General features: G+C 33.9%; 1 protein-coding gene and 1 long non-coding RNA gene across 3 annotated transcripts; both read left to right on the top strand.

Moving 5' to 3' along the window:
* Positions 1 to 1,867: 1,867 nt before the first annotated feature.
* On the top strand, positions 1,868 to 9,351 carry LOC136232302 (uncharacterized). Its single transcript, XM_066021369.1, has 5 exons — positions 1,868 to 2,026; positions 2,121 to 2,335; positions 6,851 to 7,015; positions 7,447 to 7,682; positions 8,897 to 9,351. Exons 1-5 carry the CDS (start codon positions 1,957 to 1,959, stop codon positions 9,147 to 9,149), a joined length of 939 nt encoding a protein of 312 aa, XP_065877441.1. The 5' UTR covers positions 1,868 to 1,956; the 3' UTR covers positions 9,150 to 9,351.
* A 5,992-nt stretch (positions 9,352 to 15,343) lies between these two features.
* Positions 15,344 to 17,194, top strand: LOC136233874 (uncharacterized). Of its 2 annotated transcripts, XR_010690973.1 has the most exons (4): positions 15,344 to 15,488; positions 15,633 to 15,864; positions 16,262 to 16,465; positions 16,560 to 17,194. It is a non-coding gene; the product is annotated as an uncharacterized lncRNA (long non-coding RNA). The 2 variants fall into 2 exon arrangements; XR_010690972.1 differs by having other exon boundaries at positions 15,633 to 16,465.
* The last annotated feature ends 1,824 nt before the right edge of the window (positions 17,195 to 19,018 follow it).

The raw sequence follows: 19,018 nt of genomic DNA, 5'->3' as shown, positions 1-19,018 counted from the left end.
TCATAGTTTCTTGTACTTGTTTAGAAAAGTTAATTGTTTCCTTATACTTTAAAAATGTCATTAATATTAACTCAGTGAACTTGTTTACGATGATATATTATTTCTTTAAAATCTACGTGGTAGAGATGAAAAGAGATTTTGGACAAATTGAAATACGTACACTTAAGCAAGTTCAGGAGAATATAAAATGTGAAAAACAATAGATAACTTTAAAAAAATTTATAAAGTCATGTCACTTTAAACAAGTTCTTTAAATAAATAGAACGTTTGCAAAATATAATAGAGCAGATATTGTTGTTTTTTTTTTCAAAGTATAAGGGCTAGAATTGAATTTGAGTCTTTATTTTCCTTTGTTCATAAAAAAAAAATCGTTGAATACATTCAAATTTGAACTTGAACCAATATCTTTTTTTCAAGAATATTTATTTATATTTTTTAATTTTTAAAATATTATTTTCAAGAAATTGGTGGAGTGACAACTTAGAGTCAAGTTGTCATATTTGAATTTGAAATAAAAGTAAAAGTGGCTGCTTCAATTTCGATAGCTAATTTTAACAATTATATACATGGCCTGCTTAGTTTGACTATTAAAAATTTCAATATTTTATGGAAAAGATAAAATCATAATTTTAATCGGATAAAATGTTTTTTAATTTTTTTATATGTGAATATTTTTTTAATAAATTTGATTTAATCGGAAAATTTTTGGAAAAATTAAAAAAATGTACACTTTAAACATGTTTATAAGGTAATAGATTATGTTAAAAAAAATCAGAAGGTTAATATGTATTTTTCAGAAAATGAGTAAATCTCTATACTTGTGTATAGAGATAAATAAAAAAATTTCAAAGGTTGAAGATGCATTAAACTTTATTAAATTAATAAATTTTTTTGGGGTTTCCATACTCCGTAGCAGATCAAACAAAGTTTCTTAGCGGGAACGACAAGTCTGGCTAAAATGTCTTCGTCACTGCTCCAATATGAACATTCAAATTTCTCACATCTATCGAGAAGGTAATTGGTCGGCGGACACTCTCGCACGCTTCAAGTCAAACTCAATGGATTTAATCTGGTGGCCATCGGACCCTAGTTATTTTTGTCATAGCTTTATTTTCGATGATCTTTGTAACATTGCGCATATGTGCCACTTTTAAAAACTAAGCATGGACATTTTAATACGTAATTAAACTTATTACATTTTATCATTTGACATTTTGCACTACATAAAAACATTTCCTAGAATAGTTAATACGAATAAGAGAAATTGACTAACGTTTAAAAATTGATAAATTTAATTTTCATAGATCTCAATAAATAAATAAAAACATCAGTAATGAGATCTAAAACATTATTATCTTATACAAGTTCTTAATTTATTAAATAAATAAATATTTTATTAATTTATCAATAAATTAATATTATTCATTTATAAAATAATTTTTTAATTTTGTACATTATATGTTTTAAATTAAAAAATTATTTTTTTAGTAATCAATAAAAAAATAAATAATTAATTAATTATGATGTAGTGTATCTATGTTTATTACTCTTGGATTGATATAATTCAAAATATATACATGTAAATTAGAATATGAAGTGTTATGAATTGTTAACAAGTTATTATTTTATTTCTACAAAAATAACAAGTTATTATTATATTTTCAATAGATTTTAAGAAAACTTTTTAAAACTATTATTTTATATATTTAACGAGATTATTATTTTATCTCGGATAAAATTATTATTTAATCGAAATTATTAATTTGTCGAATATTTATTTAAAAATAATATGCATAATTAATTACATATTTTTTTTTTTTCGAAAATATATTAAGTCATACAGTTTGATTTTTCATGGTCGCATCAGGCCACCGTTATATAAAGTCAAGCGAGTGACAGTAGCCAAGTCCCAAAGCACATTCTGATACTCACAGACCGGAAAACAGAAACTAAGAAATGGACAAAATTCAGCACAAGTTCATCCAAGTAGGAGGTTTAAACCTCCATGTCGCCGAGATCGGAACAGGTTAGATTTGCTATACTCTACTTCTTCGTCAATCGCCATTTCAAAGTGTTAATCAAGTATGCGATGCGATGCCGTTTTCGATTTTGATTTGCAGGTAGTAAAGTGGTCATGGTCCTGCACGGTTTCCCGGAGATTTGGTACTCATGGCGGTACCAGATGATTGCTCTGGCCGACGCCGGATTTCGCGTTATTGTACCCGATTACAGAGGCTTCGGATTGTCCGACGTGCCACCCGAACCCGAGAAGACGACGTCTAAGGATTTGATCGACGATCTTATCGGAATCCTAGATTCCCTAGAAATTGCTAAGGTAGTGTTTTCTATTAAATTTATAAGAAGAAAAAAGTGTGAACCAAATTTTGACATGAACTTCACCCGTGATATTTACTAAAGTTTTTATTGACACGGATAGATGGAGCCAAACAGTGTTTTTAGCCTTTAAAATTCGTAACTTTTAACAATTTCGAAATCATTTTTTTATAAATTTGATTTGACTATTGGAAAAAATGCATATGAAATAAATAATGTTGTTTTAATTAAATAATATATTTCTCTAACTAATTTAGTAAACAGAGGCTTATCATGTAGGATTGTAATTGATGGAGATCTTAATGTATCAAATTGAAAGATTGGATAATGACGAATAAAGGATTGGGCCGTTGGGTCAATTTTACAAAAGTGTGTAAATAATTCTTTTTATTAGATCAAATCGTTCAATTATATATATATATATTATCATCTCTGTGCTTTGAAATCAATTTTTACTTATTGCTTTCACAAAATTAAGCTAGATTAGGACTACCGAGTTGTTTTGAACAAAGTTTTCAATTTTTTTAAATCAAATTGGATTTTGTAATTAAATACAAACTCGATGAGTTAATTAACCACTCAGAACTTTAATTTATCGGAAACAAGGGGCCAAAACCATCCATAAGGGTAGTTATAACGGTCTGGACCCATCCATGGTAGGGTGGTTTCTGCGCTGGGGGCTTTGGTCCCTCCACGCCACCTCAGTCTCCGCCCCTGATTAGGGGCTCAATCAACAACAAAAAAGAAAATTTGAAAATATCAAAAGCTTGAAGATACATATATTTTTTCCTTCTTTATTATACAACAACAACAACAAAGCCTTAGTCCCGAAATGATTCGGGGTCGGCTAACATGAACCATCATATAAAACCGTGAAAGTCAAGTCGTGTCAGCGACACAGATTCGCTCCCTCCAATCCGTCCTATCCACTACCATATTTTCCTCAATTCCCAGTAAACTCATATCACTCTCGATCACCCTCCTCCAAGTTTGCTTAGGTCTTCCCCTACCCCTCACCACTACATCCCTTTGCCACTCTTCGGTTCTCCTAACCGGCGCATCAAGCGCTCTACGTCTCACATGGCCAAACCACCTTAGTCGGTTTTCTCTCATTTTATTCTCAATAGATGTGACCCCTACTTTTGTCCTAATTATTTCATTACGCACCCGGTCCTTTCTCGTATGACCACACATCCATCTCAACATACGCATCTCCGCCACCGACATCTTATGGATGTGGCAGTGTTTCACTGCCCAACACTCCGTACCATATAACAATGCTGGTCTAATTGCCGTCCGGTAGAATTTTCCCTTCAATCTATTAGGCATGCCGGGATCACAAAGGAAACCCGTAGCACTCTTCCACTTCGACCAACCAGCTTTAATCCTATGAGCAACATCTCCATCTACTTCTCCATCCGTTTGGATAATAGATCCTAAATACCGGAAGCAATCCGAGGCCTGAACAACTCTCCCATCTAGGGTGATTGTCCCTGCCTCCCTACTCCTATGGCCGCTAAACTTACACTCCAAATATTCTGTCTTACTTCGACTCAACTTAAAGCCTCTAGATTCTAGAGTTTGTCTCCATAGTTCCAACTTCCTCTCCACTCCTTCTTTCGTCTCATCAACCAACACGATATCATCTGCAAACAGCATGCACCATGGTATACCATCTTGAAGTGAACTTGTTAGTTCATCCATAACGATGGCAAAAAGAAATGGGCTTAGTGCGGAACCTTGATGCACTCCAATCGTAATAGGAAACTCTTCAGTCTTCCCAACACTAGTACGTACACTCGTGCATACTCCCTCATACATGTCCTTTATGATGTCAATATATTTCCGCGAAATGCCTTTCCTTATCAAGGCCCACCAAAGTACTTCCCTTGGTACCTTATCATATGTTTTCTCCAAGTCAATGAAAACCATATGCAAGTCTTTCTTCTTATTTCGATAGTGCTCCATTAATTGTCTCATTAGATGGATGGCTTCCATAGTTGATCTTCCCGGCATAAAGCCAAACTGGTTTTCCGAGATCTTCACCGTCCTCCTTAGCCTTTGTTCGATCACTCGCTCCCAAAGTTTCATAGTGTGACTCATTAATTTGATTCCCCGATAGTTGGCACAATCTTGGACATCGCCTTTGTTCTTATACAAAGGGATTAAGGTACTTTTCCTCCATTCTGATGACATCTTATTGTTTCTCCAAATTTTGTTGAAGAACGTCGTCAACCATTCGATTCCTCTTTCTCCCAAACATCTCCAAATCTCAATAGGGATGCCATCAGGTCCTACTGCTTTCTTCAACTTCATCTTACTTAATGCCATTTTGACTTCACCCTTTTGAATTCTCCGCAGGCATTCGTGATTTATCATATCGTGATGGATACTTATATCTCCAACATCTTGTTGGCGATCTCCATTAAATAAGTCATCAAAATAGGACCTCCATCGTTCCTTGATATCCTTATCTCCAACTAGGACTTTCTGGTCCACATCCTTCACACATTTAACTTTTCCGAGATCTCGCGTCTTCCTATCTCTCATCCGAGCAATTCTATATATGTCTCTTTCCCCTTCTTTCGTATCCAATCTTGTATACAGATCCCGATTCACCTTTGCTCTAGCATCTCGTATGACCTTCTTTACTTCCCTTTTAGCCTCTTTGTATTTTTCGTAGTTCTCGTCACTCCTACATTTCCCCAATAGTTTATAGGATTCTCTCTTACTCTTTACTGCTTGTCGTACTTCTTCTGTCCACCAAGATGTGTCCTTACCCAGTGGCATGCTACCTTTAGATTCCCCTAGAACTTCCTTCGCTACTTCCCTTATACTCTGCTCCATCTTATTCCATATCGAATCTATATCTGAATCCATATTGCAAGTCCAAATATCTTTTTTGGTCATCTCATCCACAAATTTTTGTTGATTCTCCCCTTGCAATTTCCACCACTTAATCTTAGTCTCTACTTGAGGTGTTTGTTTTCTTATACATTTCCTACTTCGAAAATCTATCACCACTACTCTATGTTGGGTTGTCGTACTCTCACCAGGGATCACCTTACAATCAATATAACTCTTTCTCCAAGCACTCCTTACTAAGAAGCAGTCAATTTGGCTCGCATTACCGCCACTCCGATAAGTCACTAAGTGGGATGTTCTCTTCATAAACCATGTGTTCATGATACTCAAGTCATAGGCTGATGCGAATTCCAAAATATCATTTCCTGCTTCATTCTTATCTCCAAAACCATACCCTCCATGAACACTCTCAAACCCATCTCGCCTAGAACCCACGTGTCCATTGAGATCACCCCCTAGTACCATTTTTTCATCCATAGGAACCTGTTGCACCACTTCCTCTGAGTCATCCCAAAAAGCTTGTCTTATAGACACATCTAATCCTATTTGTGGCGCATATGCACTAATGACATTCACAACCTCATCCCCTATCACTAGCTTAACACTCATAATTCTATCGCTCTTCCTAGACACCGCTACTACATCATCAATATACTCCCTATCAATAAGAATACCTACTCCATTTCTAACCTTATCCTTTCCTGAGTACCAAAGCTTATAACCCCAAGGAGCTATCTCTCTAGCCTTGGCTCCAACCCACTTGGTTTCTTGTAGGTATAATATATTTATTCTCCTCCTCTTCATAACATCTACAATTTCAGCTAATCTTCCTGTCAAAGAACCTATGTTCCATGTCCCAAACCGTAACTTACTACCCTTACCCCTACCCCTACCATTACCGTGGACTAGCTTATTTACCCGCAACCCTTGCATATTTGACACCACCCCCGGGTCCTGGGGTGGCGCGCCGCTTCGGGGCGACGACCTAGCAACCCTTGCACATTTATCACTACACCCGGGTCTAGGAAGTGCAGCGCGTCGCTGAGTAGGGAACGCCCCAACGATATTTATATTATGGTTCATGTCATAAGATGTGGCTAAGTTTTACGCTGGCCGCCACAAACCTACCGCAACCCTCCTCCTTTGTCCGGGCTTGGGACCGGCTGTAAAGGCCACCAAGTGACCCTCACAGGCGGAGTTATTTTTTCCTTCTTTATTATACAACTGAATAATTAAAAAGTTGAATCTGTTGCTTATATGACTATAACAGAAACATATTATTCATATACCTGACTCTTTACCATTTAAATTAGGCAAAAAAAAAAAAACATACCAGTTATTCTGATTTTGGTGGATTGAACTTTTGATTCGGATTTCTTATCATTTCTTTTTGCTTCACATTCAGTCTCTATTTGCCAAATTAGTTAGCTGTGGACATTTAAATCACTTAAAGAGCGTTACCTCTGTTGCTCATTTCATTTGTATATAAAATCGTAATTTTATTACAGTTGAAAATAAAGTTTTATATTTTCTCTATAGCCACATCACACATATAGAAAACTACTTTCAAACCGTTAAAAATACAAGTTTCGAACGCGGATGAAATGACATGGTGATGTTATTGATGCTTGTAAGTGTTGAACATGAACAGGTTGTTGTAATTGGAAAAGATTATGGAGTAAGGCCAGCCTATATGTTGCCTCTGCTTCATCCTGAGAGAATATTAGGTGTTGTAACATTGGGAGTACCTTTTGTACCACCAGGCGCTTCCAATTTTAATAATCTTCCTGAAGGCTTCTACATTTGTAGATGGCAGGTAATTCAATTTCTGATTTCCTACTTAAAGCTTTCGGCAAAGAATTTCGAACAGATTGTTAGATATCTCACATTGTTTAATTAGGAAGTTGTATGTCTCCTTATATATATGACGCAATCCCCTCCTTTGAGGTACTTTTGAAGGTGAATGACGCCGTTGCTTAATTATTACCTAAGCCTTGTATTCAATGTTGGGTTAAACATAAGTATTTGCTTCACTTTTAAGATAGTTCTGGGCTTAAGGAGATGTGTTAGATATCCCACATTCGCTTCACGTTTCAGATGGTTCTAGGTGTGTCAAATATCCCATATTCCTTAATTAAGGAGTTGTATTATATGGTCTCTTATATATGTGAGGCAATTCTCCTCGTCTGAGGTACTTTTTGAAGTGAGTGTTTACACAGAATCAAAATTTGATGTTGTGCAATGTAGGAACCTGGGCGAGCAGAAGCCGATTTTGGCCGATTTGATGCTAAAGCAGTAGTTAGAAGCATCTACATTCAGTTTTCTGGAAGTGAATTACCAATAGCTGCTGAAAACCAGGAAGTGTTGGATGTGGTAGATTCTTCTACTCCACTCCCTTGTTGGTTCACTGAAGAAGATGTTGCAGAATATGGAGCATTGTATCAGAAATCTGGTTTTCAAACTGCTCTGCAAGTTGTTTATAGGTAATCAACTTCATTTGTAACTGTTGTCTAGTTATGTGATCCATATATTCCATGCGATTATATATGACATAAATGCAACAAAGATGAATATCATGTCAAACAGGTTGTGTGGTGTTGTTGTTTTCTCTGTAAATCGTGTTCTCGTGTCAAAATGTTGATTGTTAACAAGTTTTGCTGCTTAGCCCCTGAATTTTGATTGGTAACTTTATCCCGTATGCTTTGATTGTTGTTGAAGTTCAATATGTCATTGACTGACACCTTCAAGTTTGCATCACAGTTAGAGGTCACAATTCACGATCCGGCAACACAACACGAATTAAGTGGGTTAGTCGGGTAGTGAGTTATTTTTGGATTAACATGAAATTGGCATACAAATTTTTTGGTTAGCTTAGTTTGACTTGCTAACTCGAAAATGACATGAATATTTAAAATTGGGCTAATAAATCAGGAGCCCCTGAACTTACAAAAGGTCTCGTTGGCCTCCCGAACTTGCTAAAAGTGACTTATTAGTCACCTTAATTTGTTTAAAGTGACCTATTGCCTTCTGAATTAGTTAGAACAGTTTAACCTGCTTAAAAGTGATATACATTTCACTTTGTACAAATCCAATCATGTTCTTCCATGTGGACTTAGGGAGTTAATCATCTCACTTTAAGCATGTTTAGGGGCTAACAAGACACTTTATAAGTTCATAGGGTCAATAAGCTTTTAGGGCCAAGTTCAGATGGCTCCTTATGTATTAAGCCTTAAATTATTGTTATATCCTATAATGTTTTTAGGTCTGCAATTGTCCGTCTCGAACACAACTCGAACCTTTCATATTTTTCATATCATCCTTAATAAAAAATAGTAAAATTACACGACTTGTAAACACATTACATGAGACAATAATGGTACGAGCGAGTTAGGGATTTGTTGAATAGATTTTGAGTCAAACTTTCATATGATCAGGGTTAACATACCAATCCAAAAACGACATAAACATTTTAGAATTACTACTGCATCTTCTTATACTTTTAAATGTCACCATTAAAACACGTGACCCGCAAACACAACATGAAATCAACACTAACTTGATTGGTTTAATACAAAGTCTTTTCTTTGAGTTAGGTTAGCAATTGACTCATTTCACACTAACGACACGACACCAACACAATCCATTTACGCGAATTGTGACCCCTAATCATATTTGGGTTTGATTTATGGTATTGCAGGTCACTGCATGAGTCATTCGATGTAAAAGAACTCCTAGTGAAAGTTCCAGCACTACTGATAATGGGTGATAAAGATTATGTCCTGAAATTCCCAGGAATGGAAGACTACATAAAGAGTGGACAAGCAAAACATTTTGTTCCAAAACTGGAGACAGTACACTTGCCTGAAGGGTCTCATTTTGTTCAGGAACAATCACCTGATGAGGTTAATCAGCTCCTACTTACTTTCCTTAATACCCATATATGGACATGAACATTCTCAATTTCTCACTACTACTGAAGAGGAATGTCCTAGTAGAAGAACCTAATAAGTCTTGTTACTTTGTTAGAATCTATGAAATATGCAAAATAAGGATATACATTATTGTTGTATGTTAAATTGTTGTCAAAGAAATGTCATACATTTTCCAATGAAGGAATAAAAATAAAACAAAAAAAAGACCCATCTTTTGATCTTTTGAGTTTTGTTGATTGAGTATGTGATCATTCAATTCAGTAGTGTTCACATGCATCCTAATGACTAAATGAATTTGGTTATTCACCGTTAGATTTAGACTTATTTAAATCCTAGGGTGGAGATTCAAAGCATCTTCAGGCTTATATTAAATGAGCCTAAATCTAACGATTAATATCCAAATTCGTTTGGTCATTAGGGTCCATGTGAACACAACTGAGAGTTTTATTACTCCCCTTAAGCTGGATGGTGAAGATTAAGAAGTCCTAATATTTTCACTATTTCAATAAAAAGCTTTACTAATAATGGCTTGATAATACCAGTAAGTTGTTGCTTAGTTTTGATTGACATTAATTGAACCAGACGAGCTTGAATCGTAGAGAATGGTAATCAATTTCGATATATTTCGATCTCTCATGGAAAGTTGGATTGTGTGCAAGATACAGAACTGACTTGTTATCACAGTATAAGATTGTATTATGCCTTTGTGGAGCTGCCTGAAACAACTGTTTGTTTCTTACTTTTCGAGGAAATTAAGGAATTGTCAAGAAAAATTGGATATCCAAAAACTGATCGTCTTTTCTTGTGTCTGGACGTCCAGTCAAATTAGAATCACTAAAACCTTTTAACACCATTTGAGAAGAAAAGGAAAGACCATGTGCAGATGTACTTTAAAATCTTTATTTTTCCTTGCAAATGTATATCAGTTGGTGAGTCAAGAAATTGATCCAACTGATTAATGACAAATATAATGTAATGTTAAGTCGCGTTGTTGTTATATATGTTAAATTATTCTCACAGAAATTACTTTCAATATGTTGTTTTAAGTGTTCCAAATCTTTAATTTTGAATTTATTATCAAGAAAGAACGCAGCATTAATTTCATTCAAATCATTATCTGTTAATATGACATCATCTGCATAAACAAGTAATTTTGCCATTATCATGCTTAATAAACAAAGAATGACCATACGATTGTTTATAAGCAAAAGAACATATAGCATAAGTCAATATCGCATCTCAATGCTTTCTAGCCTGCTTCAAGCCATACAAAGATTTCAACTGCTTATAAATCTTGGTTGTATCATGTATTTTAAAACCTTGTGGTAAAACTGCATATACTTCCTTTTACAAATCCTCATGCAAGAAAGTATTATTAACATCTAATTAGTAAAGCCCTCAATTCTATACAACAACAACCAATAAAAGTTTCACTCTAGTCATTTTCACTACTGGTGAAAAAGTATATATATATATATATATATATATAATCTATACCTTCAGTTTAGTTAACTTATAGCCTTTAGGCAACAAATATGGCTTTATACCCCTCTAAGATGCTATCAACCTTCAATTCAATCTTAAAACTAATGAGTTTTCTCTACTTGTTAAAACATTGTGGAATAAAATTATTTTAATAAAAACTCATCTTAAGGATCACACATGTATCAAGCAATGACAAGAACTTTTACCTTTCACCGAAGAGCGCCATTGAAGGAGTGTCTAAACTAAGAACATAACTCTTGATTTGAGATGAGGAGCTGTAAAGTGAACTCCCTCTACCCTCACACACGCCAAAAGCCTATTGGTTCGATTGCTGGTGTGTGTTATCACACTTGGTTCTACCTCAGAATTAATCCATTGAAGAACTTCCTTGAAGATGGTGGTTAGGGTTCTAAGCTTTCTCTTAGAGAAAGATATGATTATTATTTTCTGATGTGGTTGAATCTTATAAGTCTACTTGGAGACTTGCATTTGGATAGAAACAATGTCAAAATGGGGCGGTTGTCCGGCTAACCCGCTCTGATACCTAAGTCAATTTGAGGTAAGACTTGATGATGAACAGAACAATAAATCAAAGTTAAGATGTAAGCTTAATTAAAAATGAATGAAGTAGTGTACCTTGAGCTGAGCTTATTCTATTTATATTGTGATCGAGCATGATGTGGTACGTGTCATCGATTGATAGGTGGACGTGCACCCGGATATCAGGTGTGATTGTCGTAACAGATGGATCCTTAACTGGGGATTTTGAGACTTTCCAAGTCAATGTCTCGTATACTGAATTGTATTGATCAATGTGCATAGTAAGGAGATCATTTATTTCTTTCATGCATTGCAATTTGCATAGCAAGAAGATCATTTGTTTCTTTTTTCTCTTTGCAGTGTGCATTGCAGAACAAGGACTTGAAGGGAGTTCAATCATGGAATGCCCAAAATAGCGGAGGATGTCCGTTGGCAAAGACATCCAAACAAATAAAATAATGAATAATGCCGATTGGCGAAGATGTTCAAAACAAACAAAAAGCGGAGGATGCCCGTTCGGGAAAACATGCAAAGAAACAAAAAAATGGAGGATGGTCGTTAACGAAGACAACCAAACAAAGAAAAAAGCGGAGAATGCCCATTGACGAAGACATTCAAAACAAATGCGGAGGATGCCCGTTGAAAGACATCCAAACAAATAAAATAGCAGAGAATGCCCGTTGGCGAAGACATTCAAAACAAAAAGCGAAGGATGCCCATCAGTGAAGACGTCCAAACAAACAAAAATCGGAAAATGCCCGGTCAAAATCATTCAAAGCATCCAACTCAATTCAATCATGCTATAAAACATCCAACATGAGTAAGAGACCACAAATACTCATTTCTAACTCTATATATTTGTCGATAATAAATCAGCCAAAAATGTTTATCTCGGTCTAGTTAATAAATTTTATTCAAAATTCGAACAATTCGTAAATTATTGAGAATACGTGATGTTATCTCGAAAATAATTTATTGAGGAAAAATTGTGCTATTAGAGTTGGGTCATCATATTTTCAAGTACGTCGGTAGAAATATCGAATTATATTCGAAATATACTTTACTAGAATTAATATGTAATTATAACTTATTATGAATTTTTCCTAAGATATGTCCCTATTATTCTGAATAAAATTCGATTTGCTTAAATTCGAGTTAGAATTTATTATTTAAGTTCAAATTTCAATTAATCACATTAATATCTCAATTTTTTTATTTCTCATAAATTATATTTGGAAATACCTATAATCTAAATTGTAAATTATAATGTAATATTAAAGTTAATATTAAATTTTAATTGGTAAAAATGAAATCTTATTAATAAATAATAATACTACATTTACAAATATTACATCGCTATTTTACACGAAAATAAAAATGTGGCGAATTCGAAAACCTGCACTTTAATGTTGGAGGTTTTTTTTCCTTGCTTGAGATTGGAAGGCAACTCAGTATTATTGGAAAGTAGGATCAATGCTCGCATTCGATCTGGGAACGTCTATTCTTTTTTGGTGATTATCTATGCTTGAGATTTGAAGGCAACTCAGTATTATTGGAAAGTAGGATCAAGACCCGCATTCGATCTGGAAACATCTATTCTTTAGGTGATTATCTAGTTTAAAGTCGCGTTATAAATCAAGTCAAAGTCATTCCTGGATCATGCTAGACCAATTTAAAATAGAGCAAAGCCCAATTCAGAAACGTGCCAAGTCCCATTTCAAACTCGGGTCGGATCCAACAGAAACGGGTCAAGCTTGCCCTTCAAGCTGATAACAGTAATTCCTGGAGACAAATATCTTACTAGCATTCTATCTCATATTTAGCTCTATATTTTTATTTATTTATTGAAACATTTTTTATCTTGCCCTTACTTGCGATGTCAAATGATATTATTTTTTTTTTTGTAATAGTATAAAAATAAAGATTTGTGGTCTCAGAAATGGAAAAAAATACTATCACAAAATTGGTTCTCACCAAAGTAAAAAAGTGTCAATTCACTTGTTCAAACAAAATACCTTCCAAAATCCGAAAGACCGGTTGCATTTAAAAAAAATCAATATTTTTACTGGCCAAAATCAAAGTTTTTATCCTTTTTCAGAAAACAGTCAGCCTCATCATAGCCCATTTCATATTTTATTTTGCGTATATATGATATATGTAAAATAAAATGGATTTAATTCGATAAATATTATTACATGTATATCATAATTCCAAATAAAACATAAATAGATTTGATTTTTTTTATTGAAGTCCGGTTAGCGAGAGAGCATGAAAAATAGACATCCTAGCTATGCTGGCACCTCTGAAAATCACAGCAAACCCGAACCAATATTATTAAAGAAGAAAAGAAAAGTTACAAAGAACCAAGTACAAAAGTTCAAAACAAAACCATGTCAAACGAAGTGATAAGAACCACGTCCACAAGATCATGTAAAAAAGTCGGGCAACAAAAATCAGGAATTAAATCCCACCAATGCAAACTACCAATCATACGACCAAAAGAGGCAAGAAAATCAGCAACCGCATTTCCTCCACGATAAATGTGAGAAATGACAAATTGCATGGAATCTAATTTTGATAAACAATCAATTCAACTTTGACGAACCACCCAAGGAACTGTAGTCGACTTACTACGTAACTACTGAACAACATAAGTCGAGTCACTCTCTAATCAAAGGGGACGACAACCTTTGTCAAAAGCCGTATGAATCGCATAAATTGCGGCCTTCAAAATTCGAGTTGAATCCATAAAATTAATCAAAATAAGTTCAAATTAAATGAAAATATTAGTTGAGTTCATAATATATTAAAATACTATATTCAAATTCGTATTTATTCTGCATGCATGTGATATTTATTCAAATTCATATTGTTTGATGGAATTCTGCACCAGTTTTTTTGCAATAGATTTATTTCTGATGATATGTATTGTTTAGAATAATTTCGTTTTTCTTAATCTTTCTCCTGTATTTTTTTCTCATTTTAATAAAATTCGGGTCTGGGTTTTTGTTTGGTTTTGTGAAGATGCCAACCTAGTTGGGATTTTTGCATTCTGATCTTAGCCTGTAACCCAACATTTACTTAAAAAATATAATAAAATTGAATTTTAAAATATTATTTGAGTTTATAATATATTTAAAATATTCCTAATTAAAATTCATAATCTATTTAGCGTATACATCATATATGTAAGACTAAAATTAAATTGCAATTCCACAAGTACAATTACGTATATGTTATATACGTAATTTCAAAATAAAAAAACTCAGACCCTAAATCCTAGTGAAGGGATTAATTGGGATGAACGACAATTAATCCATTTGAGATATACGGCTTCGTGCGTACCTTATTGAATAACATCTCTCAGAGTAGTGGAAGTGGATCTTAGGACCACGATCTTGTACCACCGGTAACAGACAACCACACAGCGGTAGCGGGAGAAGACTGAATAATCCGCATACTAAAGTGAAGAAGAAGAGAGAGAGAGAGAGGAGGCGCAGGAGGCAGGAGGAGGCAGCCTTTTTTTATGTTGTGATTAGGATTAAGCCTATTTATAGGAAGTTAAAATCCTAATCCTCAATTTCTTAAGATGGGCTTGGTCCGTTCCATTTTGGACGAGTCAGATTAATTAGATCCATACCCAATTAATCATAACACCTAGAAAACACGTGAGTACCCGACTTATATCGACAATTTAAAACATAATAAACAATAAACACATAATATTACAATAGTACTAATTTATCGGACGGGGTAGGGTGAGACCACATCTCTTCCCTACACGTAATCGGAAAACGAATCAAAATATCCCCACGAACCATCCTTATCGAAATTGAACCGAACAGAGTCAATTCAAGTAAATATGGCGTCCAATCACGCCCACACGTGCACTAGAAAATGTGATTGGTGGCGTTAAAAAAAAGAGCTGGCCTTGTATCCTATATGCTCGGGCGCGACACTTTTCACGAAGAACGAAATACATTGACATCCATTATCATTTTTATAAGAGAAATGTGGATTTGTCCATTACTTGTTTAAATTGCAAATGTATTTACAAAAGCTCTGCCTATAAAGCTATTAAAGGGATTTAACCTATCCAATTGTTTGAGGGTATTATTGTCTTTCATATTTATATATAAACAAACTTATGCTTAGGTTTAGGTTAACTCATATCTATCTCCTTTCCTTCTTCTTCAGCCTCTTCCCGTTATGTAATTTCATTTCTTCACCAGTAACTCCATCTTCACCTATAGGGCCTGGGAATAGCAAGCTCAGTAAAGTCAGAAAGATATCTTACCCCTGGCTTCCTAACTTCCATAATATCACTGAGCGGTAATGAGAATCTTTAATCTTTTCTTCTGTTATAAAGAAATCTGAATCAAGCTTTGATTGTTTAATTTGTGATTAAGGAGAAATCTGAATAGATCTAAGTACTTTCATTTGATGATTTTAAGTTAGTTAAATCTTTCTTTGCAGGAAAAAGGATGGTTAAGAAACCCGACGAAAATCCATATCCAGATATGAGTGCTTCAACCAATCTTCCTAGAACTCATCCTAGCAATGATTGCAGAATGTGACCGGCAAAAATTTTCGTTCTCAGACCTGAGGCGAAAATTTTCGTTCTCAGACCTCCCATTGCCTATTTACAAGCAGGCAAAATTTTAGAATACAAGAAAGCAGAATCATTGTTTTCTAAATTCACTTTTCTGTAATATTTTTTCTCTATTCAAAATTTGTTCGATTGAATACTTTTAGCCCTTGTTTGGGAGGATGTTAATGGACAAAAATGAGAGGAGTAACTGAATGTAAAATATCACATTAACCTTATTTGGAAATTGTTTTTGGAGAGTAACGAAAGTTAAACTTTTACTTCCTTTAACCTCCAAACTCTCACCTCCAAATTTGGAATTAATGGAAGTAATAGAAAGTTAATGTTCATTATGATATAATTTATGTTAAACTTTGTATGAGCAAATGCCTTGTTCAATCCGAATGAAAATAAAATCGTGTTCTACTGATTAACAATTTATATATTTGTTTATTTTGTTCTTAAGTTGCATAATTATCAACCCTTAAAATCATTTATTTCTTTCGTGCTTTTGCAGTGTGCAGGGCGATGAGGTTGAAGAAATGGCAGAGAAACAAGAGGTTCATTTCATTGTTTGGAAAGAGCAATTAGAGAGAGAACAAAAGAATGAATGCCCAAAAAAGCTTGTTGCAAGAGGAGCTAAAGACTTAAAAAAACAGAAGAGAGATGATCTGCAACAAGAATATTATCAAAAGCAGAAAAGGTTGAAAACCAATTTGAGGTATTTTTCTTTTGAATCCTCTTAAATTGAATGGCCTAATACTAGTTTAATGTTCATTATGATTTATGTTAAACTTTGTAACTGGAATGTGCAGGCCAAAATTAAAGATCATACAGCTCAGAAGGAAGCATATCTTGATGAAGCAACCTCATTTGCAGTCTAATGTGATTATTTTTCCATGGGACTGCTGATGTGTTACCAAAGTAACACCGTCTTCTTTTTTCGGCAGTTGTTTATGCGTCTCTGCAGCCAGAGCACCGCCACATGTATGATATGTATTTAAATCACCAACCTGGTGCTCATTGGTTGTCGTCTGGTTACGGGTTTTGTATTATTTTCCCCTCTTGCAATTTTGGTGAGGTGTTCTTGATCTCTTTATTGTTGAGGCCTTCACTTGGGTTAAGATAGAATCAGAAGATTGTTGTCAACTTTAACGGCCAATGGAGATAGCATTTTGTGCACCTATTTTTTCTTGTCTGGCTATGTCATTTGAAAATGTCACGCAGATGTGGAAGGGTAATCTGTCCATGCTTCTTTGTTTACTTTCACTTCCATAGCCACCATGATTGCAGAAATTTGTCGACGAAACTTCCTTCTCAAACTGAGGACGGAATGAGGTAGGGACATCAGAAGAAGAATATGGAGCAATTAGAGTTTGGTTTGGCTGTAACTCAACAAAAGTCTTCCTCAATGGAGCTAGTTTATTAGGAGCTAGTTTATTTTTAGTTGTACTTTGATTCCTAAGTCACTTTGAGGTACGACTTGGGGATGAAGACAACAATAAATCAAAGTTAAGATGTAAGCTTAATGAAAAATGAATGAAATAGTGTACCTTGAGCTGAGCTTATTCTATTTATATTATGATCGAGAAGGATGTGGTACATGTCACCAATTGATAGGTGAACGTGCAGCCGGATGGGGCTTGATATCTCTCAAGCCCAATAGGCCAATGATTCACGAGATCAGGTGTGATTATCGTATATGTGATATATAAAATAAAATTGGACTTTAATTCGATAAATGCTAATACGTGTATTTTATATACGTAATTTCAAATAGAAAAATAAATCAGTTCAATATGTTGTCTCAAATCAATAAAATTAATCAAAACAACTCAAATTAACATGAAATATTATTTGAGTTTATAATATATTTAAAATATTCCTAATTAAAATTTATATTCTATTTAGCGTATACATCATATATGTAAGATTAAAATTAAATTACAATTCGATAAGTACAATCACTACAAAAAAGGGTCTATTACGACACTTTTTTAGGGACGCATTTTGACATGTGTCTCCATATTTCAAAATTTAACCACACTTTTATATTTATGTCGTCTTTTATTGTCACTTAAAGACGATTTTTATTATTTGATGGTATTTTTAAAAAATTAACCACACTTGTACAAAAGCATCTGTATTTTTCTTTAAGTTAAAGACGGCTTGGAATTTGCGTCGTTAAAAAGTGTCTCGATATTTTTTCAATTGAATATATTTTTATTTTTTATTCCCGTATTAAAAAATTCAACCACGCTTTTTAATTTGTGTCGCCTTTTATATTACTTAATGACGTTTTTATTTTTTTTGTTGGTATTTAAAAAATTTAATTACACTTATAAAATAAATGTCGGTGTTTTTTATTTTTAGGACGGATTAAATTTGGTACCAATAAAAAATGTCCTGATATTTTTTGTTTGAAGACGTTTTTTAGTTTTTTTCTATATTGATAAATTCAATTATAGATTTTTGAAATTGTATCACTTTTATAATTATATAATAACATTTTCTAATTTTTATGTTAGGCATTTTTAAAAGTTTACTTATAGATTAAAAGAAATAACTATATCTTTTTAAAGTTAAAAAGGATGTATAAACAATTTAAACTATAAAAATTTTATCTAAAATCTGCTGTTCACTGAATCTAAAAAGAGAAACGAAAAATTAATCTTAAATTAATCTAATATGTATTTATTATGTATTTTCTTTTTTTGTTAACCTTAACTCCCCTGCCTTTGTGGACTCTGTTATTCACGTTTCCCACTACCAGTGGGAATTTCTCTCTGGCTCCAACAATGAAGCTCTGGTAATGGCTTCCGCGGCTCGACTTCGACATTCCTATCTACATGAATATTCGACAGTTATTCCTTTCCGTGGCTCCTTCCGTTGATGGACCTGCTCATTCTTCACGCTTTATCCTTTATTGTTGTCGCACTCTTTTCCTTCATCATTGGTTCCAGGTATGTTCTTAATTTTTCGGTTTATTGGTTGTGGACCTCTGGTTAGAATTTGGGATTGATTCGATTTTATTTATCTTTCTCTGTTTCAGATCCCTTTTGACTTTCAAGTATCTTAGGTTTTCTGACTTCACTTCTGTCGAATATTTTATTTATCTTTCACTGCTAACTTTAGTTTCTGATGACTTTGTATGCCATTTTCGAGTTTGATTTAGGTTGAGACAATTTTCTATTAAAAAAAAATGATAACTTTGGGTTTTCTTTCTTTAAGTTTGATTTAGATTGAGAACATTCTGTATTGATTTTTTGTGTGG

The sequence above is a fragment of the Euphorbia lathyris genome, chromosome 6 (genome assembly GCF_963576675.1).
Source record: "Euphorbia lathyris chromosome 6, ddEupLath1.1, whole genome shotgun sequence".
Lineage (NCBI taxonomy): Eukaryota > Viridiplantae > Streptophyta > Magnoliopsida > Malpighiales > Euphorbiaceae > Euphorbia > Euphorbia lathyris.
This window is presented reverse-complemented; position numbering and strand designations above follow the sequence as displayed.

What these genes read in the sequence shown, in the direction of transcription:
- LOC136232302 (XM_066021369.1), top strand. Translation starts at nt 1,957, where the DNA reads ATGGACAAAATTCAGCACAAGTTCATCCAAGTAGGAGGTTTAAACCTC. An exon ending in ATTCCCTAGAAATTGCTAAG is followed by an intron (nt 2,336 to 6,850) that starts GTAGTGTTTTCT and finishes GAACATGAACAG; the next exon opens with GTTGTTGTAATTGGAAAAGA. An exon ending in GCTCTGCAAGTTGTTTATAG is followed by an intron (nt 7,683 to 8,896) that starts GTAATCAACTTC and finishes ATGGTATTGCAG; the next exon opens with GTCACTGCATGAGTCATTCG.